Raw genomic sequence first — 24,090 nt, 5'->3', positions numbered from 1 at the left:
GATGCTTGACTTCGGTGATCTGCTGGGAACCGTGTCTTAACGATCAGTCCAGTGCGGGACGAATGAATTCTGAAAACGTGAAATAGAAAAATGTGAAAAGTACGTTTTTACATAATATGTGGCGAAAATCGACATTCCTTTTCATAAATCTCTTTTTCGAAAAAGGAAAATAAGGCACTTTTTAAAAACACTTATTAAGAAAAGCACCTTTAAGGGCCTTTAAAAAATGAAAATCAAAAATAAGCACCTTTAAGCACTTTTTAAAAACGCTACGCACCATGTTTTATACCTTAGTCACTCAAATCAAGATGAAAAAAAATTGTCAAAATTCTAGATAGTATTTAAGTCCATCCCCCTTTCACCCCCTTATCCTTTTAGAGACGCAGCATGTATTTAAGTCCATCTCCCTTTCACCCCCTTATCCTTTCAGGGACGCAGCATGAAATTCCATGATATCTTAATATCATCTCATATTATGACGTAGAAATCATAATCCTTTTTATACTATGCTACTTCACTATTGGGGAAATAAAGTTTTTTTGAATTTTAATTTGCTGCTGAAAAAAAGACTTAACACAAATACAAATGTAAAAAATTAAATCAAAATCAATCAATATTCTACAGCGTCTGTGATTTCTTTTTCCTCCCTTTACGAACATCGTTCAGAAACTATGATATAATAAAATATGATAAAATAAAATATGAGCCAAAAGTAAAGATAAATAACAAAATATGGTAACCCAATTACATGCAACCGTTCAGGCAATTAAGCAACCCTTTCGGCAACTCCGAACGGAGGAATTGCGCTTAGAGTTTCACTTACACTTGCAGTTACACTCGCAGTTGCACATATTTTTCTCTCGTGTGATAGAGGCATAAGAAGTTGAAATGCCTACTCAGTAAAAAATTTATGAAAAATTTAAATATTGATTGAGTAAAGACTACACGCAGTTAGAAATTTTTTGGGTTATACTATTTTAATGGTAGTTTGAAACTGTTTCGACAGTCTCGTGTAGTGAAAAAATAAAAAAAAATTTGGAAACTGAACAAACTAGTTTCATCTCATATATTTCATTGATAATAATTAAATTAAGGTCTAACAAAACCACGACCTTTTTTTTTTACACTAAATTCTGAAATAAACTGCGTCGACTAAATAGTGGGTGCTTTAAAATTTAATATAAAATATTTCGCTCATTAAAGAATGGTTAAAATTGCTTTTAAATTTTTCTAACCAAGCTACTAAGCGAAATCAATAACGCCTTTTTAGCATTTCCTAAAAAATAAAGATATTTCCTTCTTTCAAGGGGCTTCAAATTCGAGTGCCCCCCCCCCGTGCCCCTAACTCCCAGTCCGACCATGAACTTAGATCATAAAAGATAACTTACATTATTGTTTTTTGTCTATATTATACACATATAATTTTTATTAAATCAAGATATTTTATTCTGTTTTCATACTATATATATTTATATATATCATTCATTTGATATTTTAACTGTTCATATGGTAACGGTTTACATAAAATTCGGGTTTTCAAATTTGAAGTTCTCATTACCACACATTCAGAAAGCAATATTAATCTAATCCACAACTGAAAAGCAATATTAATCTAATCCACAACTGAAAAGCAATATTAATCTAATAAATGGTTTTTATGCCCTGCTCTAAAGTATCATGATGTAATTACCTAATTTTTCCACGTTTACCAAATGTTGCTCCCTAAAAATCATACAAGTATTTAATTGCTACTCAAATCAAATTAAATTGAATTTATTGGATCAAATTAAAACGTTAGGTATAAAGGTATAAAAGAAAAAATATTTAATGAAAAAATAATAATAGTATACCAAGAGAGGGATTTATGCTGTTTTTGCATGCTTGAGAACAAAATTAATGATACTGACAGCCGTTTTTTCTTTTTACAACGAGATAGATTTTTAATGTTGTTAAATATAATATTGTTCTTCGTTCAATTCATTCAATCTTTTACAGACACGATATCACTCATACGATAAAAAAAGAAATAGCTTTAATCATCCTAAAACTTATTATAATTCCTATATGCTCTAGAAATGATTCGATGATATAAACTTTAAAACGTAAAATGTAAGTATTTTCTGAAACTTTCTGCATGGAGAAAACAAATTACAGTAAAATTACTGCACTGTATTGCAATGACTATTTTGGTAAATAAAACTGTATTTCCGGTAAATTGAATTAAAAAAAACGGTATTTAAACAATTCATATGGTAATTTTTTCTTTCATATTCCATCGATTTCCCGAAAATTCTGGTTTCTAAAATTATAGTTCTTATTATCAGTACAGAAAAAGGTAAAATTACAAGTAAAGTAAAAAATACAAAACTGAAAAGTGAACATAACCAAATAAATGAATTTTATGCCATGTTTTAAGACATGATGATAAAATTACTAAACTTTACCACGCTTACGAAATTTCATTGCACATTATGAAATCATATTTTCTTTTTTTTAATTTTACCGAAAGAAATAACAATCATTTACAAAACGTATCGGTAAAGATTTCCAAGTTCTATGGTGTTCCCACGAAATCAGAAACCAACACCTCCCAGAAAAAAGAAGGCCTCAGCGCATATTCAATTAGTAGTCCGTCGTAACGAATATAAATTGAGCAGTGGAAGAAAAATAAGAACTGCGTTCGGACTACTAAGCTGCGCAGTGGTGGTCAATACGAAAGGTGTATTTACGTTTGGACTACTAAAGAATCAAATTTCTTGTGTATAGTAACCCGTGCTGAGGCCTTTTTCTTTTTTTCTAGGAGGCATTGCAGAAACACTGTAAGTTTTGCTATATTCTGATAGTTTTGACCAGAATTTTTTCTCAGTGTGGCAACAATTAAAAATCTTCCTTTAGATAAATTTTTCGAAAAAATTTTTTTTTATGTCAAACTATCATTTATTCAATAACTAAAAGAATTAAAATTTATGTTGAAAAAAAATCTTTATGTTTGTCACTATCAAAATATTTTTTTGGTGGTACATTAATTTTTGTAGCATTACATGCCACCACATTTTAAAAGACACACATAGAAATAAGCAATCTTTCTTTTATTATATGTCTCGAAGATCATTCAATGAATGAGCCCTCCTAAGGATGTTCTCCTGGTCAATTGCTCTTCTGTGGTTTATGATGTGCATTCCGTCGTCATCTTCAAATATTTCATTGTTGCCGATGATTATACGATCCTCGTTAATAGCTTCATGACTGTCCATTCGAACTAAATTACCAACTAGAATTGAAATATTTTACTTTAGTAAGGTGGAATATATTCTACTCATATTTAAATTTATATGCAAAGATAAGATGCGTACAAGATACATATACGAGATGCGCTCGAAGAATTCTGTGGAAAATTTCATAAAATAATAAGTTCAACAGATACAAACAAATATGACGCAAAATGCATTCGTAAAAGTCTCATTAAGTAATGGGTTCAAGAAAAACAAATAAATAGGATGCAAGATGCGTTCTAAAAATTCAAGGAAAAGTCTCGTAAGATAATGGGTTCAACAGATACAAATAAATATCGCGATTTTGAGTTTAAAAAAGCTGCCATATGCTAATAAACCTTCTTGACGTTCATTTTACAGCTTTTGAAAATTGTCACCAAACACTTCTTTCGGTATCGCTTAAATCACCATAATCGTACAAAGAGGTGTAACCAATTAGAGAGACTTTGCACTATCACAAAGTATCACGTGCGATCACGTACACGAGTTCTATGCGTCGCAATAATTGAAAAACAACCCTGGTAATCCAAGACGCCTGCGCGGAGCCTACATATGGGAGAGTGTGAAATGTAACGTGTGAAATCTCCATTTCTTAACCATTCATATTACTTAAAAACTCTCATTTTTTACTCACTGTTTCCACACAGCATACTTGCACTAACCTTTCATGTGTGTCTTTAAGTTGTTTTTTATATTTTGTAGTAAAAATCAATGCTTACTGGTTATTTCAGTACGCAGTGATTTGGCACACAGCCTGCGATTAATTGGATTCTGCTGTAGTACCATGATTTAGACGCTAGGAGGCACTATTTACCGTGTTTCTCATTATCCATTTCAAAGTACAATTAAGTTGCATATATTAATAACAATGCGGATGACTTACTTCTCTGAAATGTAACACCAACATTAACAGGTCTTCTAGGAGCACATTCTGTAGGAATTGTCCAAATGCTTTTCATTTTGCGACCAGGGGTGTTCATTTTTATGATGAGTCCCCATCTTGGCTCTCCTGATGGTAATTCTTGGGGAAATGGTTTTAGCCAGTGAGCCTTATTTTGCAACTCTGTTGAAATCTAAACAAAATATTAATATTTTTTCATTGTAATATAATGAGTTGAAATAAAATGAAAATATTATTTATTGAAAAGTTTACGCACACAAGCAATTTTTAAGCAAATGTTCTTAAAAATTGCTTGTGTTTAAGCAAAGGTAAAAAAATTAAAAACGAAAGCACTTATAGTTTCTTTAGTGATATAATGCTTCATATTCAATCAATATACTATAAAAAGAGTTAAGGCTGCATAAAATCAAAGTTTTGTTTCTCTAATTTTCTTGTGAATTTCATCAATTTTCTTTGTTAAAGAAATTTGAAAGTTGCAATTTTTGTATTTTTATTCATTTTTTCATTGTCCCTACTAGTGTAGCTTCGTTTGATAATCAAGAATTTTATTTTTGTTGAAAGGAAGTTAGTATTATTATCCGAGAAAGAAAAGCATAATATCGTAGAGTGTATGAATCGGTACAAAGAATTACGAATTTTTGAAAACGTAAAAAACGATTAAAGCAGCTAGTGATTCAAAAGTAGATGTGATGTGAATTATTGCCACGATCTGCACTGTAAAAAACCAAGGATCAAATTACGGTAAAAAGTACAGGTATCCTGAATGCTTACCGGAACATGACACGGAAAAAAATTCTTATATACCGTAAATTTTATAGCAATAATTACCTTAAAATCACCGTATCACTGGAATTAAATAAATATTAATGTAAAAATAATTGTATGATATTTTACGGAAAAAAATGAATTTTATGGTAAAATGTATTTTGCGGATGATGCTCCCAAAGTGCCGGTACTTTATGCCGTAATTTGATCAAGTACAGTAAGGAGCAATAACGAAAGCTAATTTTAAAATAAAATATATGTTTATGCATATTTGATAATGGTTCAATAAAATAATAAATGGCACTATAAACGTATATTTAAGTATATCTCACACTTTTGTTTAAGAAAATGTATTCAGAATTTTAGGAGAAAAATTGATTAAAGTATGGTGAGATCTATATAATCTGTATGTTTAAGTTATTGGAAGTACTTTCGGTCTTATTTATACTTTGCATCTAGGTCCTATCGAGCTTCCTTTCAACCCTTTGTCGAAGATGGAAAACCGAGTATTTTTTTTGACACTCTAATTACAAGTAAAAATATATTTTGATACTTTTGAGTATAAAAAAATATCCAATCTTTATTGAATAAATAAATTTTTTAGATTATCGAAATTATATTAGTATTAAATAATAAAATCCAAAAAAGTAGTTAAAATATTTTCTTTATACTGTTTAAACCGTTTATCAATAATTAATTTTGTACATTTAGGAAATTTCAATGAATTGCTTTTTATAAATCAAAATTATTTGTGAATAAGTGGAAATTTGAGAAATTTTTGTTGGAAAGTGTGCCGTTTATCAGTAATTGATTTTGTAAATTTAAAAAATTTCAATGGTGAATAATTGCTTCTTGTAAATCAAAATTAACTGTGGATAAGTGGAAATTTGAGAAATTATTGGTGGGAAGTGTCCCGTTTTTGAAAGAAGCACACCGATGTTTCATGCTGTATTTCATTTTTAAAATATTTATTATAATATTTGTCACTCGGTTAAAAAATTAAATCGAAATTAAAATTGAAGTGAATTCAAAGTATGAGTCATAAAAATCATGCCAAAAAAAGTGCGAATAATATGTTAAGAAAGATTCTGCGCCAAAGGATTAATACTGATTTTTTTTTCAATTTCAACAAAAAGAGCTAAAAATTCTCCCTCTGATTAATAGTGAAAAATTGTGGAAGTATTAAGTCATTATGGATTGCAAAAACAATTTAAAAACAAATCTTACTTGGTTAAAAAATTAAATATTAATTAAGTGTTAATAAAAAATCATAATTTATATACACACTTCGGCGCAAAACAATCCATCGCTGTTTATTTTGTACTTTCTATATTTGAAGCCAATAGGGGTGACGTCATTTGAAGTGAATAAACTTTGCTGATTTCCTAATTGATCCGTTATTTTCATGTAGTTTGCGAATACAACATCTGTAATTATATATATTGTACGTGCATGTTTCAAATCTAAAAGTAAAAAGTACCAAAAATTAATGACGATATTGAATTAGACAATATAAAAACATTAAAAAATAAATCAGCGCACTAATTTGAATTAAAAATGAAATTATAATTAAAAAAATTGAAAATGAAGTTTGAGAGAATTAAGCAAACATAAAGATAAATTATTAGTCCTTGTATAGTTAGTAATCCGAAGAAAAAAAGTATACTCAAAACTAATAGAATATAATAAAATTCACCGTGCTTTTGGCTCTATGGTAAAATCAAAAAGCTGAATAACTTTTACCGACGCACTTTTCTAAGTAATCATCAAATATAAAAAATTACAAAATTGAAATATGTTTAGATTTTAGAGAATTACATTAGTTCTCTGCTAAAAATTTCTAACGCTGAATAACACCGAGAAAAAAAGTATGGTCAAAACTACCAGCATGTGGTTAAAGTTACTGTGTCTCTGGCTCTATGGGGACACCAATGAGCACAGGAATGTTTACGGAAGCCTTTTGATTTCGGGTAATGATTTTGGTTAAATTAACCATGAAAAATTATGCTATAATGTGTGTAAAATTTGGTAATTTTATCATGACTCTTAGAGCATGTCATAATTTTTTTTTCGGTTAAATTTATTTTCAAGTTTTGTATCTTCAAGCGAGTGTTTCGTAATAAAAACTATAATTTTGGAAACCAGAATTTTCGGTAAGCCATTACCATATGAACCAAAAAATAACTAAATGAATGGCTTATAGATAACATTTTTTTTTAATATCAGAGTTATAGTTTGTTTGTTTTATCGGAAATGTCATTACCATACAGTACGATAATTTTGCCTATAATCATAATTCATAATTTTTGAATCATGAATTATGTAAACAATTCATCAAAACTTTTATGTTTTGCAGGAGTAAACTATCTGAAAAGGGACAATTTTCCCCTCCGTCTACTGTTAGCATACAAAAACAGTATTTTAGTATAAAAACTACGAACAAGAAGAAACCCAATAATCTTATTACAGGAATAAAATTTGAGATAAAAAAATTTTGCTTAGAAAAATTTCTTCCTAAGTTTAAATTTATTGCAGATTTGAATAAAAAGTTTATATAGACCTTTCATTGATTTTGTGTGGATCGATAAAGTTTCAGGAACTGGTGGTTGTGCACTTCTTGCATGTGCTCCCCTGACTATAAGCTCGATTGATCTCTGCATTGGCCATCCAATTGTTGTTCCATGAACTCTGAATGCACTAGTCATCTTAAAAATCCACAAATTTGAGGAGCACATAAGTATTTTTTTATAATAAATATACATTATAGACAAATTGTCATCATAATTAATCATACACTACAACCGTCACAAAACAGTTGTTTCGCGAAAGAATAGTTAACGAGCGAGGATTTTTGCTTTGGTTACTGTCAGTCAAATTTCCCGCTTGAAGTTGAGTAGTCACACGGATTGAATACAATAAGGAACAACTTTTTTCTGTGGTTTATTAAAGAATCATAAATCGTGTCGCACATTTCAAATCTTAAATCGGTTTCCCCCTACAAGCTACAGTTTTCTTTTATTTATATAAAATTTTTAGTAAAACTTTTGTCGCAATATACAAATTTAAAAACATTATATATATTAGGGGGTTACGTAAACCTCTGGAGATTTAGTCAAATCGTCAAAATTAAAATACGTGAGGATGTAATACCAAAATGTTGTCCTATGCCGCTAGATATGCTTCTATAATATGAACTGTTTCTTCGTGTGCTTTTAAACACATTATAATAGTGAAACTCCCCCAGCCACATGTAATGATATTTTTGGGCTTAGATTTTTTGAAATTTTAATGATATGCCCTAATCCTCTTAGCCACCTGGAAGTTTGTCACAACATTTTCGTGACCCTTTTTATCTATATTATATTTTATATTTTATATATGCTTAACGTTTTTAGGCTTGGACATCTCAACAAAAAATGGGCTAAAAATATCATTAAAAATTCTGTAGCTTTAGAAGCGTAATTAAATTCATATTTAAATAACATCCACCAGAATTAAATACGATCAAATATATGTATAAAATAAATCTGAAAAACTTGTTCCTTGGTGATATTATTCCTTCAGTTGAAATTATTAGGTAAACTTTAATCATTATCATCAATTGACTTTTCTTTCATAATTTTGTTCGCCGAGTTAAATGAAAAATTTCATTCAATATATGCAGTGTGTTCATTTGAAAACTTCCCACTTGGGCAAAATTTTTAATTTAAAAAGAAACATTTACACTCTTACTCTAACCAATTAAAAAACTTTCCTCTTCCTTAAAAGAGAAAGGAGTAATGGTGTGTGATACTTGGTTTAAGTGCGATTCATGATGGTCCAACATCATTTGATGGTAACCATCATCCAACATTTTCCATTCAGCGCTCATGGTCTTTGATATGCCAGCAAACTTCCATCATTTCATGATGGAAAGTGCTACTTGAAGACTATGATAGTTAACCATCAAGAGAAGTTTGACTCTTATGAACCAACAGTCCATGATGATCCGTGATGGTTTCAACGGTTCATCTCCATGATGGTTTAATGAAAATTCTTGTTAGTTCTCCCTCAAGAAAATACCATAAAAACATTTTTTTTGTTGGGCCATCATAAATCAATCCGAATTCCTACAAAATGATAATGGCTGTTCATGATCGTTCAAACATTTGATTTTTAGTATACTATGGAAATTTATGATTGTTCATAATGTTACAATAATACATTTCCATGACGTTTAAAGGAAAGTCTTGTTGGTTCCACAGGAATATGCCATCCAAACCATTTGGTTTTTTTTTGTTTCTTTTATAGACTATGAGGGAAATTTCTGATGGTTAAAAGCGAACAAGCCATCAAAACAAATTTCTATTCTTTTGTGAACCATCGGAAATCAGATGGAATTCCTACATTGGGGTACTTATGTTAGTTACCATCAAAAAATATAATGATTCATGATGGAACTGTTGACGGTTACCATCAAGATTAAGTTGTCCATCAATGCAAAACCATCAAAAATATTGACTTGGGTAAGTAATCGCTGATCTACACTAATATATAATATATAAGCATATTTGAAGTGTCTCTGTCGACCAAAGATCGAATCATTACGATCGAATCTTAGTTAATGTGGAAGTACTCTGTGTGTTTTAGAAAAAGTCAATTTGGGATTTTGGTTAGTGGTTTAGTTACCGTGGATATTGTATAAGATATTTTATAAGCGATATGCACTTATTAGGCCCAAGGAAACCACTAAGTGTCATATGCAACTGAAGTTAGAAGTAAATAAGTGACATATGTAAAATTATTACAATTATAATCATTCCTGCAACACGAATTTAATGATTCGTTAATTTATTCTTCAAAAACTTTAAGTTTTTTTTAGTTCATAGTTTGAATTATATACATATTTCAGTTTAATATTTTGCTAAAGCGAAGAGCCCCGTGCAGCTTGGCAGCGAAAGAGCGCTTGTTGAAAGACTAACTCAGATAAAGATTCGAACACTTATGCAATCAGATGTTTTAAAAACACTTATAGATATTTGCAAGGAGTTTTTTAAACAAATCTAGAACTTTACTTTTTGATCGTCAGCATCATTCCATGCCGAAAAATCATAGACGGGAAACCAAGTGGAGACATCTCGATTTATCAAGTGGTCAAGATTACCAACAATTTTGTAAGTTGGCCGTCTTAATCCAAGAGAGGAACAGATCTGAAAACACATTGTTGCCTTTTTATTTCAAAACATTTTTAATTTAATTAAAATATGATATGATTTCTAGTATATAATGAGAATGCAAAAATATTTCTTCTAGTTGATGATTAAAATAATGGATAATGTGAAAAAATATTTGTATGAACATAAAAATGTAAGATTTACTGCCTTCTGCTTTAAAGGAGAACTTTTTTTATTTCAAGCTTCCAAGTTAGCTACAATGTTCGTCAACAGATGGCACTACTAGCTGAAACACTAAAGAACAGGGATTTCTGCTACATTACTGGCATTAAAAACAGATTCTTTTGCACGGATACCTCTTAATATTACTCACTGAATGTACACTTTTCTGGCTGGAAATGGTGGTTATTTTTAAAAAGAGAGAGTTCTCAGAGTTAGTATCATCATCTGTTGACGAACATTGTAAATAATTTCGAAACGTGATAAAAAAAAATGTTTTCTATACTAAACTTAGCATACCGTATGTTTTCATTTCTTTTTAGTTTGATAATTAATTTTTTCACAATGTCACTGGCATTTTTGTGACACCATTTAAACTGATAATTTTAAAATCGTTTTTGGTATGGTTTTGATCTGAAAGTGTTATTTTTTTTATATCTTTCGATAGCGCACTCCCGCCAAATTGGAGAAAATCTTAATATAAATACTAAATCTATTTATCTTTTCGTGTGTTAACTTGTGGGGAAAATGTGGCACTTATAGATAAGGATTTTTTTATTTATTATTAATATTATTATTAATTTGAATCCCCAACATTAAATAAATAGTGAACTTTGACTCCACTTTATTTTTAAGCCGAGTAAGAATAACAATATCAAAATTGTGATAAATAACCAGGTTTGTGATCGTCGACACTAAGACAGTAGGACATTTTTCTTTAGACCAATAGTAACTGATATTAGAGATATTTCCGCTCTCGCATACATAGGTTCTGTATGAGATCTGCTGAAAACTAGTTCTGTTTTACAGTAACTATGCTGCATAGAACCTTCGTGTGCGTGCGAGATGCCAAGTAACAGATTAATTTCTTACTTTGGCGAAAAAATGTCGGAACATGTGATGTTAATACAAGGGACACTTGAAAAGTGTATTAAAATATTTTTCAGTTGATGTTAAAATTTTCAGAGGGATTGATTATTTTTTTTCCATCTTTAAACTGAAGCAATATAGCACTCTGCTTTTAAAACTAAATTTTCTAAAAATTACAATCAAATAATTGAGTGTAGGTAAAATCCTAGAATAACCCCTCTTGGCGACTTTTTAAAATCTCGCCAAGTTAGCAATTATTACTGAAATCAACGTTGCGTTTCGAGTATTTAAAAAAATATTTTCAACTGGTTCTGCACAAAATAAAAATAAAAACGGTAATAAATGAAATAACAGTAAAAAATGAAATAATAACGATGATTCTAACAGCAACAGATCAGAAGCATAAATGGCTCTTTTACCTCGTTTCTAACGAAATCCAACTTTCGAGTAGGTATACATGTGAAGTAACCAATCAGGTTTAAAAATTTTGGTGGTGTGATCGGGCTTTCAAAATAATCTCCCCGAAATATCATCTAGAAACCTACTTTGGCGAGATTTTAAAAACTTTACTGTCGAAATTTCAAAAAATCCCCACGGGGTGGGCTATTCCAGGATCCATCCGTGAGTTTACTAAAAACAAGTGGAGCAACAGTATGAAATTTAAGTAAAAATTAATTAAAAAGTTATGTCCTCAGAACTTTAAATTTTGTAAATATATTTTCCAATGGTAGCCATTTTTAAATTGTTGCCCTTTTAAGAATATTTTAAGAAGCAATTAAGCTGTTTAATTAAGCTGACAACTTTTTATAAAATTGCTAGTCAAAAATATATTATATTACCTAGAAGCATTGGCATAGTAAGTGATTATACATCAAACATTTCAAAATGTATAATAAACAAACAACGTTAAAAATATATTTGAGGGTGGCCCCTTAGCGAAATTGGCAATTTTTGTTTGGAGCCATTCCTGTTGACTATTAGAGCATCGCATAAAACAAACAAGAATCACGATTGGGTTTCCAATATATATGTGTATATATATAAATAAACGTTCCCATAAATAAAACTATATCTCCCAGCTTGGCGAGAATATTGGGGCACCCTCAACAAATATAGTCTAACCCAAACAATATGCACCCCAGAATATTAAAACGTTAAGTTAAATCCCATTAACCATCAATAAAATAGTGCCTTATGATTTGCTTTAAAGTTTAAATTTTCTCAAAGATAAGTGTTTACTTTGGTAAACAATAGCTGATAAACTTAACTTAATGGTAAACTTATTGTTAAACTTACTTTGGTAAACTTAATTGAGTATTGAGTATCGAGTATAGTTAAGTGCGGCGAGCTCTCTGCTTATCGCTTACAGCGATGCGTTTCTCAACAGTGTGGGGATATTATCATAACCACGGCAAGTTGGCGAAGAGTCGCAGAGGAAGGNTCTGTCATGAGATATTTGACGCGCTTAATTGTTAGTTAAAATGGACTCTAGATTTCCAACCGGCTTTATTTAGCTGATTTAGGCCTAGATGAAAGGTTTTTGTTTTTAAAAACTGTTCTTTTCTTAATATTTAGACTAAAGAGTGGAGATTTAACTAATCTAAAACTTACATGTGTAAACTCAAACATGTAATTTATTCAGGACAATTTCAAGTTAATGAATTTAAAATTCGTGATAAAAAAAGATGTTTACAATAAATTATTATTAATAAAAGTTGGTGTAAAAATGTCTTAGTATTAGACTTCAATACATTTAAAGGCCTTGAAATTGAATCGCCATTTGAATGAATAAGAATACGCATATTTATTGAGTATTGAGTATAGTTAAGTGCGGCGAGCTCTCTGCTTATCGCTTATAGCTCTGATTTTAAACTTAATTTATTATTATATTTTCACATCCAAACATTTAATTTTCTGACATAAATATTATTTGCTGGTGTCAACCTTAAAAATAGTGCCTTACAATCTGTTTTTAAGTTGTAAATTTTTCTATAAACGAAAGTCAAAAATAAGTGTAAGGGATAGCAGTAAAAATAACATAGATATAATGATAAATAAATTATTGATATATATTCGTAGAAACGTGTAATATTCTTTCATAAATATTATTTGTTGGTGTCAATCATAACATAATAGTGCCGTATTCATTACGCTATTTTTTTTTAAATTATAGTTTAATATTTTTAAGAAACAAAATATAAAACTAATTATTAGTCTTATATTTTTTTTTTCATTTTTCATAAGATAGTAACGAAAGATGATTTTATCAGAAGTAGTATTAATATGAGTAAATGAGTGCCATATACAGCTAAAACATCCTAATTTCATTAAAGACATTTGCGTCGTAAAGTTTAAAATTTTGACACTTATATTTTAACTTGTGGTCATCCTTAAAGTAGATGCTAACTTTTCTTAAAATATTAATCAGATATTATTATAGTCTCTTTTAAAACTAAATATATCATGGTTGAAATTCATGCAATTTTATGAATTTTAACTTTTTCCAAACGCTACACAAATTTATGGAAATTTTCCCGTTAATACACATTTTCGAGTTATTCAAATGATTGAAATATTATCTACTTTTCATAATTTAAATATCGTGCTAATTCATGATTAAAAAGTAATCAATATTATTACTACTTATCAAGATACTTGCTTGGTGGGTGTGAAAATGTTTTGGGAAAAAAAAAGAAAGGAAGAAACTGTTTGAAGGCAAATTGTCCAAAAATCGAGTTATCCAGGCTCCCATTTAACATAATGAGAAGTACATTGTCAGAAATTCCGGATTAAATTACAGTAAAAAATGCCGGTAATCAAGTGCAGTTACTTTTTACGTAAAGTCTATTTTCACCGGAACATGTTACGGAACAAAGAAATCTGATATACTGTAATCTAATAACGTAATCTGATAAACAGTAAAATCCATGAATCACTAAAATTAAATAAATGCTGTAAAAATTAAGGAATAATATGTTATGTTTTAAAAAGATTTTACGAATGATGTACAAAAAGTGCTAGTACTATATACCGTAATTTGATCCGGAATTTCTAAAGTTGTAGTTTAGTTTTAGTTTTAATATCAAGTGCATGAGACAGCATAATGATATACAACACTTTTTCTAAATGGGACAATTTTACGTGACACCATTCTCCAATATTGTTTCCAAATGAGTACTACACCCGTTTCCAGTATTGTGACGATAAAGAAATACTTTACACTGAAATATTTTGAAGCCTTCTCTTAAATGCTTTTTATTTAAAAAAAAAAAAGAAGCTCTTAAGAACAATTTGAAAATGTGACATACCATGATGCTTCCCCAATCTCTGCTATTTTATTAAAAAGAAAATTATTAACTCGTCTTTACTTACATTTCGCTTCTTTACAAACACGTACAGTTGATTAAAGTAATCCGCTAAAGCAATGTATGGTACAGCTATATATTCAGAGCCAAAAAGACGCTTTTCCACTGCGTTGCTTAAAATTCTCCAGGACAATTCAGCGTCAGGTTTATTTCCAAATGGAAAGGTCGCACTACGTCGAAGCATGTGTATTTTTTTTTTAGCTAATCTGACTAAAAATTTTGTTTTTAAATTTCGTAAATAAAAGGCTGCGAAGTTATACTACCTGAAATTTTGATTTGATGAGTACTAAGCTTTTTTATTCTAATTTATGTAATGCTGAATAAGACTGACATTATTATCAACTATTGTTGATGTACTTTACAACATCTTTTTTATGTTTCTAAATTGGAGATGACTGTTACAGAGAGTAAGGGACAACAATAAGTAAATTTTCAGGATTGTTGCCATTAATATTGAAATGTGGGAAAATTATGTATTTTGATTTCCTATAAATATGTTATAATCATTTTATTTATCCAAAAATAACTACACATATTTTCAAAAGATTCCGGGTGGTTCTAATTTTATTTTAAATGCTTTTTTTTAATATTTAAAAGAAGAGAATAAGATTTTATTTAAAAATTTATAATTTTTGCATCATTTTTCTTATTCGAAATGGATCTATCTTTTTGTAAAATTTCTTTTAATTTTTTTTCATGGATTTTAACTAATTTCTGTTTCTTCATATACTTTCTTAAAAATAAATTTTTAACAATTTCAGGCATTTAGAATTTTTTCCACCACTATAATAAAAATAAATAAGTGAAAAGAAAAAAAAAGAAGAAGAAAGCAAATTTTTCTGGCAGGAGCCTGATATAAACAAAATTATTTTCGTAGGAAGTTCAGTAAAAACATCAACAAAAAAAAAATAAAATGAAATAAATAATAAAAAAAGTTAAAACCTCCTTTTGATTAAATTAACAAAATAGAAGACAAAACCTCACGAAATGAAGTCAAGAAATTTTATTCATTAGGAGTCACAAATTAATATAAATGCAAGGAAGAAAATAAAAAACTTATAAAAATATTAAAAATAATAATTAAAGGGGATAGGATCAAAAACATAAAAATCAGTTTGATTTCCCGACTTCAGTTTCAGTTTTCTTTGGGTATCGAACAGATTTTGAATTTTTTATCTCGCCTTCTTAATATGATTGGTTAGGTTTTAACAAAGATTATAATTTTTCCTTGTTTAAATATTTTCGTTCCCTATTTTATGTATCATTTTGATTTTATTTTTGACAAACTTTATTAAATTATGTATTAGTGTATTATTTAACTCACTGGTGATTCTGCATGTAAAAGATCGTATTTTAACCTGCAAGCTTCTCCACATAGCGAAACTGGCTTCTCCATGTTATTAGATAGGTAAATAGTGTATACAGGTGAAACATCCTCCCAATTTTGCCCACTTGCTAAACCAAAAGTGGTTTAAAGGGCTCATACTATTATGGTAGTAACTGACAAACACAAATTTTTGTTCTCGCACGATTTTTTTACAAATATATTTCACTCTCATCAGAGTTTGTTCAAAGAGTATAGCCAAACCGAGACCTTCACCTTCCTCACCAAATCTAGATCTTAATTTTGAACCGTAGACAACTTTTGATGAGAAAGGTGGACTACTCGTTACAGGATAAAAAAGTTCTAACATTGTCGAAAAGTTCGAACATTGTTTATTTAGTAGTGATGGCATCGTATGGAAAATTGACTGAGCGAACAGAATTTTCAGTGTATTGTTATAGCTAGAAATAGTAAAAAGCTTTCTGTTATTTAAATAAAGGTCATTTTTAACTTAACTAGATCTTCAATTTAACACCTAGTACAATTCTAATATCAGCACACTAATAAATTTATTCGTTTTGAAAAGGCTATATCATCAAGAATATTGCACGTACACCCATGAAAGATATATGGAAAACAAGAGAGACTCACCACATTTTCATCATTTTTTCAATCAGGTGTAGAAGTGTGGCAGTGTGAGATTAGTGCTTATCATTAAGGGAGGGAAAGCAAGAAAAAAAAGGTTTTTTCACACTTGAGTATGCCTTGTGTTCTTGTGCTATGGTTGTTAAAGATGCTTTCAGAAGAGTGTACGGAATGAGCCACCATTTACAGAAAGTGTTTTGCGGTGATACCGGCAATTCAAGGACACTGTTTGCTTGTGTGAAGGGAAAAACGCCGGTCGACCAAGACAAAAATGAAACAGTGGAGAAAGTAAAGAATAGTTTCCAGCGTAAACAACAACAAAAAATAATAAATAAATAAAAATCAACGTCCCGAGCAAACCGTGAAAACTATGTAGAAGATTTTTCATCAATGGTTGTATTTCAAAAGAAAACGGATTTTTGCGTCAACATGCAAGAAGCATTGGAGGACTAAGATTTTACTGCCAAATTGATATTTAGCTATGAAGCAACGTTCCCCTTATCTGGAAACGCCATAATGTGTGATTCTGGGGTACTAGAAATCCAAGTACAGTTGTGCCAATTGAAAGAGAATTTTCAAAGGTGAATGTTTCCTTTGCAATGTTTCAAAGATGTATATAGATAGTTTTTTTCCACTCAGAAAACTGTCACCGGTAATTGTTACCTGAGTGTTGCAGTTTTTGTTGTTCCTACAATCCAGTGCTAGCTTTCGGCTTTAGGGACTTCATCACGACGGGTCATTGACACATTCCAAATCGGGACTTCCTAAGCGATGAACTTCACTCAATGGAACATATTAGTGAGAATGATTTAGCTTTGCTCCCCTGTCCTCCCACACCTCCTGATTTAACGTTCAGCTACTTCTTACTGTGAGGTTAAGTTATGAACCTTGTTTACATATTCCCGCTATCAGTTCAGCTCAAGGGACAAATCAGTGCCGCAAATTAAAACAATTGACGGAAGTATGCTGCAAAATCTTCTAAATGAGCTCGATTATCGCTTGGATATGTCACCAAAAGGCACATATTGAAAATTTATAGAGAGTGTATAAACTTGGTGAGTTTGTAGTTCTTTTCCTATATTTTTCATCAATGTATATATGTAATATTGTTGAAATATACCCTTTTCCAAAAATGAAAGAATAATTCATACTTTACCTATGTTTACAAATTTTAAAGGAGCTTGGTAATTCTATATCTGTCTCATTACTTCGCTGTTTATTTTGGAAATTATATTATAAATTATAAGGTTTAAATAATTTAAAATATTCCAACTATTACACTCTTTTCGAAAAAAGTTTAATGGTAAATTTTCTGTCTTTTGCACTAGTGGTCCGCGGACCGGTACTGGTCTGTGGGTTAAATGTTACCTAGTCGCACAAGGAACATTAAATTATTTCCATTTTATTTACTGTGGTATTTTTTTCTCAAGTTTATTTTGATATAGACGAGAAGTGAACTGGGAGCTGAGATAAAAATTAATCTGAGATGAACTTAAAACTAAGATCCGTCACGCAAGGCCGCACCCATACCACGCATGTGACTATATTTTTTTTAAATGTTCGTTTAAATACAATTAAATTATTGAATTAAAATGATCAAACTAAAACAATCTAAAATGTAAACAGCAAACACACACAAAACAATTGATTCTGACTGTATAATATGAGTGCTTATTATATAAAGTAATGGGACTAATTTTTGCACTATCTCTAATTATAATGCAGCATTTTTTAAAAGTTAATTTTTATGCTAACGTAGCTTGCTCCTGTAACTTAAAGCATTTAAAAAGTAAATACTACCATTATTATGTGATAAGTTCGAAAATTCTCTTTATAAATTTAGCTTATGAATTATTACTTGAACTGAGTTTTGTAAGTGAACTGCAATAAATAACACAGAGGAAAGAAACAATTTTTTTTATTCATTATTATGCCAAACGCATTTACATAAAATCTTTTTATAAATGATAGATCTCTAAATAATTATAGGCAGGAAATATTTAATTTTACCTTTCTTAGGCAAATATTAATACTACTATAAAATATTTACAAAATAATACTTTAATTACAATTTTCCTTATTCATCGTTTGTTATTAGCCAAATTATCGATTTCTTTACGATTTTGCGTATCATTTTATTTCTTAATGTGAAAATAACTGCATGTGTGTCATAAAAGGAACAACAAGTAAAAAAATTGAAATAATGAGAGTAAAAAGATTTTATTTTAAAAGTGGGAAAAACAGAAATTTTTTTTATTGTGTGAAAAGGATAATCTTTTTAAACTAAGCTAATGCCATAAGACTTTTAGTAAAAGTTTTTAAACTTATTGATTTTAATTCCTTCTTACTACACAGTGTGATTTATTTCGAAAACGATTTTCAAATAATTAATAAGAACTTGTTTTGATTGAAATATTTTTTTCACAGAAGTTTAGTTGAAATCAAATGCAAAATCTGAAGAAAAAAAATCCGAATTTATTAGAGCTTTGAAATATAAAATTTTAACTCATTTTCACATTTAAATCGAAAATGAAATTTGGCATTTTGAATGTGAATTAATAAAATTAAATGTAAAAAAAAGACACAAAAAAATAGATCACAAATTTTTATTAACAAACAAACAAACAAACAAACAGCTTTTGACAAACAGTTATAACAATAGTTCAATCGGAAAATTCATTGAAAAATCATGTTATGTGAAATTTTAATGAAGTTTAAAAAATAGCTTTTATAAGAATCTCTTTTAACTATAAGAACCGGGTAAATGTTTACGGAAAAATATTTTTAGTTTACATCCACTTTATTTTAAAACATGGTAGAAGAAACGCAATATTCCATACTTACAGCTAATCATCACACGTGCATACTCTTCGTTTGTTTTTCTTTAATTTTCACTTAACAAGATTTTTCTGCAAGCTTTCAATTACGAATAACTGTTTCACATACATTGCTGTAATTGATGTACACAAAAACATTAAATTTAATCATAAAGGTTTTTCATTTAAAAAATTTAAAGCAAAACATTTTGTTTAAATGAATTTTAATTTTTAAGAAATTAAAACTAAACACATTTTAACTAGAAAAATATTACGCTTGCTTATAAAATAGATTGTTATTTTTAATTATATGCACTAACTGAAAAGCTTGGCAGTGGAATAAGCGTAAAAAAGAAAAATATTTTTTTAATAAAAAATATGTACATGTTTATGGTATTTAAAATAAAATAAATAAATATATATTTTAATAAAATAATGGTGCTTTTACCAGGAATATTATATTATAATCCCTTCAATAGTGGAACAGACAATGAATTTTTGTATTTTAGCACATGTTTAAGTTTTTAAAAGCGCGCATGATATGGAATTTTCTGTGAAATTGAATGAAAACAAAGATAAAATTAAAATCAAGATTTTTTTTGATCACGAAACTGATGGAGAGACTTTTTTTTAATTGCTCACCATTAAACAGTTTCGTTATTAAATATAAATATTTTTGGAAGTATTGAAGGTCTTAAAAATGTTGAGAGGTTATTCAAACACCGATTTGACTAGGCAAACTCTTGAACTCAAACATAAAACACACACATAATATATTCAGTATAAAGATACATTAGCATACAATATAATAATTATAGTAATATATTGATCCTTGTACACAGAAATTGCTAGAACATTAAACTATAATCAAAATTTTTTAAGCATTACATTCAATTATTACATCATTTGATTTTAATATTTTTTGTGTTAAAACCATCTTTCTTTTTCCCTAATAATATCATAATTGTTGATTTTTAAAAATTAAACTCAGTTATAAGTTTCTGGTTTCATCCTAATTATTTTATTTCGAAAGGTAACAATAAATTTGTTTTAACTACAGTTAAATCTGTAAATGTAATATATCAAGAATTCAAATATAAAAAATTACCAAATTTCCTTATTTATTGGGAAATACTTGTACTTAGGAAAATTTTATCTTAAGAATACTTTCATTTAAAAAATTTCCCATTCATATGAATTACCTATCTAAATTCTATATTCGTAGGAAATTTTTATTCACATTTCTTATAAATTTTAATAAGCTTTACCAAAATAATCCAATCATAAGAAATCCCTATTTGATGAAATTCCTGATGCTGAAAAGTACTTTATTTATAGAAACCAGAAAATCCTTATTTATGCGAATTTATTATTAAATTCACCAAATTTAGGTATTCCTTATTAAAAGGAAATTTTGACTCGACGAAATTACTCATAAATATAGTAACTCAACGAAATTTTGTATTCAATTTGCTCGAAGATTCTTACTCGAATCTTTACAAATTCTCATTATATATCTCACTTACAAGTTAACACAGTAAAGTATTTCAGACCTGCTGAATAATGAATTGTTTATAAAGTACAATTTGCAGCCTGAAACTTTTTAAATGTTCAACTGTCCATTCACAACTTCAGTCTATCGTTTATATTTTAATAACGACAGACCTATCTGTTGCTAATAAGATAAAAACTCATCTGTTGCTAATAAGATAAAAAGTTTATCTTTTGCTTCGTTGAAAAAATGGTAAGAAATATATGATGATGTTAAAAGATTGTTTTTTTTCTGCTAGAGATGCATAAATCTTGCAGATTTATGACTTCAGTGTGCGATATAATTACTGGGTGATTTAAAACTACTGTTCAAAAATTTACATGTTAAGATGTGACATGTAGATGACATGGAACTCTACATGTCAGGTCCATATAAACACAATATCCACACATCCACGCCACAAGAATTATGTAGAAATATTAGATCGATAATATGCAGATATACTACATTTCCACGAAGCCAGAAATAGAAGTATGCGAGACAGGCCAAAGATAATGATATATATTTTACTGTACAATAACTTGTTTACTCTACATTTTCGTTTAAAAGAGAGTTTCAAAGCATATGTTCGATTTAAGGCCTAAGGCTGCAACACAAGCTTTGCAAGAACGTTGATGAACTGATTTATAAACGTCCGCAAGAATGTCTGGATCATGGGCAATTTCTCTACTTGTAAAAATGATTCATAACATCAAATCCTTGTCCAATTCCTCTGGGATATCAAGTTCAAGGATTTATACTTAACCCCGGAAAATATTTACCAGAGATATATTTTATGAGCTAGGTGATGACAGAATGGATTCAGTTAGGCCAATAAAACACCTATCCAAGATATGTAGCATTCATATACATAAGATGTCTAAATTGTGATTGATTCTAGATCTATGATATAGTTCTTATTTGTTATCATGTTTTTTGCCGACGTGTATACTTTTGAACAATAGGTCTGAATCACCCAACATATTTCTCCATAAAATATCCCAAAACAATACTACATAGTTGAGATTATACCAAATATTTAAATAGATCAACTATTTACAAGTGTTCACTTTCTTTGAAGAACGTGTTATATCAGTTGAGCACTTTTGCATAAGTCCAAATAAATTGTTTAAATACTTTAAAAAATTCATGCAGTTAATTGCACGTTGGTATCTTCTAAAGTAATAACTGATACATTTCGGGGAGTGTATCCGTTTGTAGGCTTTACGTTTTCCTTTTTCTTCCTTATGAAAAGTGATAAGATATGTTCTTCTAATGCAAAGTAAGGACTGGCAAAGAATATGTAGACGAAGAAGGCGCACAGAAATGACACGAACGAGTATGCAATACTCAGAAAAAACTGAAAAGGTAGAAAAAAAGGAGTTAGTATACATATTTCGAATCTATCAGTCTCAGAAATCTTCAAAGGGGAACACTAATGAATTTTCTTTTTGAAGCAAAATACAAGGCATTATAATATATTATATTTATATATATATATGCTGGAAATAGTAGGGCTAATGTTAACCATCAAAATAATTTTATTATTTATTATTCAAATATTCTCCTTAACGTTTGGGAGATAAGCAACACTGTGTTAGCTAAAAACTATCAACATTCATTCTTTGTCCTGCAGTGCTGCATGTAGGTTATTGATGTCGTTTTTATTAACTGTTATATTTTTCTTGTTAAATTTGTTAATTGTTAAGTTAATTATTATTTGTTTCCTTATATATATCTATATAAGTTCAAAATGTAGAGAGAACAGCCGAATTTGATAACACATAGTGTCAAGTAAATATTTTGCTGAACTCCTACCGCATATTCGCCAAATTATGTTAAAAAAATTATTTTATTTTTCATAAACTTCAGAATGGTGTTCCTCTTAAATAGGGAAAATGTAACAAAAATAAGCATCTAATTACCATTTCTAGATGTCCCATAAACCATGTATCTCGTGTAACTCCACTGTGGAAGAACATGATTGGGATATGCAACAGGTATGCCAAATAGCACAAGCGATCCAAAGGAACAAATATCTTCGCTTTCAGCACTCGAGAAACAGGTCCTAAGTATAATAATATCAGTAACTACATTAAAAAGTATGCAAAAAGGTTAAGTAACTATCACTATTTCCAATTAAACACCGATTTATGTTTTTAAACTTTAATAGAAGAATTTTATTATTTTCTAAAGACATTCCTCGATTATATAAATAAAATGCATAAAATTTAAGTTTTCTCTCATGTACACTGTAATTTTATGGAACAAAATTCTAATATACCATAATTTTTACTGCAATATATTTACTTTAATATATACCATTGTAAATAAATAATTATTGGTGTGAAAATTTCCGTATAAAACTTTACGGTAAAAATATATTTTACGGTAAAATGGAATTTCAGATATGGCGCTCAATGTGTTAATACTTTTTACCTCCATTTTATCCGTAATTTTTTACAATGTACAATTCTCTGAAATTAAGTTTTAGAATTTTAGGCTGATTTACAATCTACATGCTTTTAGATGTGAATAATATTTAAAACATGCATTTAACAAAGCCTGTAACGAATTTTATCGAGGTTAGTCATAGTTAAAGCGAATTTAAAATCAGTTTATTTTCCGGAGCTTTATTGTAATATAGCCTCACAGTAATGATTATTCAGATTTTAATAATACTTTTTATTATTTTTCTTCCTTAGAATCTGATTTGTTCTCCAGTAAGGATTCTTTTTATTTCAAGTTTGGAAAAGATATTTAAAGGATGGTACGTTTTAACGATGGTGTGTTTTAAGGATGGTACGTTTTAAGAATGTTAAGTATTAAGGTTGGTATCTAAAGGGACGGTAGGCACGTGAATTCTAAACTTGCTTTATAAAGCTTTTGGCTTATATATTTCATTAAAGGTTACGTTAAGTTTTATATTTGGCAAACTTTCTAAACGCCCATGTAATGAGTAGCGACTTTGAAGCCTTTTTTACGCTTTAAGAGGAAATTAAGAATTTATAAGTTTTAAAATAAAGAATAAATAAGATATTAACACTTTTGCCAGTGATGACTCTAGAAATGTGTTGACTCAATATAGTTAGATGTGTCCAAATTTATTTACTTTGCTAAACAAAATTCTCACGGAAATTGGCTTCTGGAATTGGCAAAAAAATATAATTTAGTCTTGGTAAAATGAGTTTCATTAGAGAAATTTGTTTTAAATATATATATATATATA

General features: G+C 29.1%; 2 protein-coding genes across 2 annotated transcripts in view; both read right to left on the bottom strand.

Moving 5' to 3' along the window:
- Window positions 1–2,482: 2,482 nt before the first annotated feature.
- Window positions 2,483–18,016, bottom strand: LOC122270686 (uncharacterized). Its single transcript, XM_043049093.2, has 6 exons — window positions 14,553–18,016; window positions 9,993–10,127; window positions 7,499–7,643; window positions 6,226–6,401; window positions 4,156–4,345; window positions 2,483–3,271 (listed from the first exon to the last, which is right to left on the bottom strand). Exons 1-6 carry the CDS (start codon window positions 14,727–14,729, stop codon window positions 3,093–3,095), a joined length of 1,002 nt encoding a protein of 333 aa, XP_042905027.2. The 5' UTR covers window positions 14,730–18,016; the 3' UTR covers window positions 2,483–3,092.
- A 3,865-nt stretch (window positions 18,017–21,881) lies between these two features.
- Window positions 21,882–24,090, bottom strand: part of LOC107455043 (nose resistant to fluoxetine protein 6) — a 35,927-nt gene continuing 33,718 nt past the window's right edge. The window contains exons 14-15 of the mRNA XM_043049094.2: window positions 22,787–22,929; window positions 21,882–22,221 (exon numbers count right to left, since the gene is read on the bottom strand). Coding sequence (XP_042905028.1) covers window positions 22,009–22,221; window positions 22,787–22,929 — 356 coding nt within the window. The 3' untranslated portion in view covers window positions 21,882–22,008. The remainder of the gene's footprint in view (window positions 22,222–22,786; window positions 22,930–24,090) is intronic.

Source organism: Parasteatoda tepidariorum, chromosome 4, assembly GCF_043381705.1.
Source record: "Parasteatoda tepidariorum isolate YZ-2023 chromosome 4, CAS_Ptep_4.0, whole genome shotgun sequence".
In the NCBI taxonomy this organism is placed as follows: Eukaryota; Metazoa; Arthropoda; class Arachnida; order Araneae; family Theridiidae; genus Parasteatoda; species Parasteatoda tepidariorum.
The sequence above is the reverse complement of the archived record's forward strand: the minus strand, read 5'-3'. Positions and strand labels throughout refer to the sequence as shown.

Bases quoted from the DNA above. Each gene is read 5' to 3' on its own strand.
- LOC122270686 (XM_043049093.2), bottom strand. From the start codon at position 14,729: ATGCTTCGACGTAGTGCGACCTTTCCATTTGGAAATAAACCTGACGCT. The intron at 10,128-14,552 runs GTAAGTAAAGAC...ATGTGTTTTCAG, and splicing joins TGTTTGTAAAGAAGCGAAAT to ATCTGTTCCTCTCTTGGATT. The intron at 7,644-9,992 runs GTAAAGTTCTAG...TGGATTTTTAAG, and splicing joins ATGATGCTGACGATCAAAAA to ATGACTAGTGCATTCAGAGT.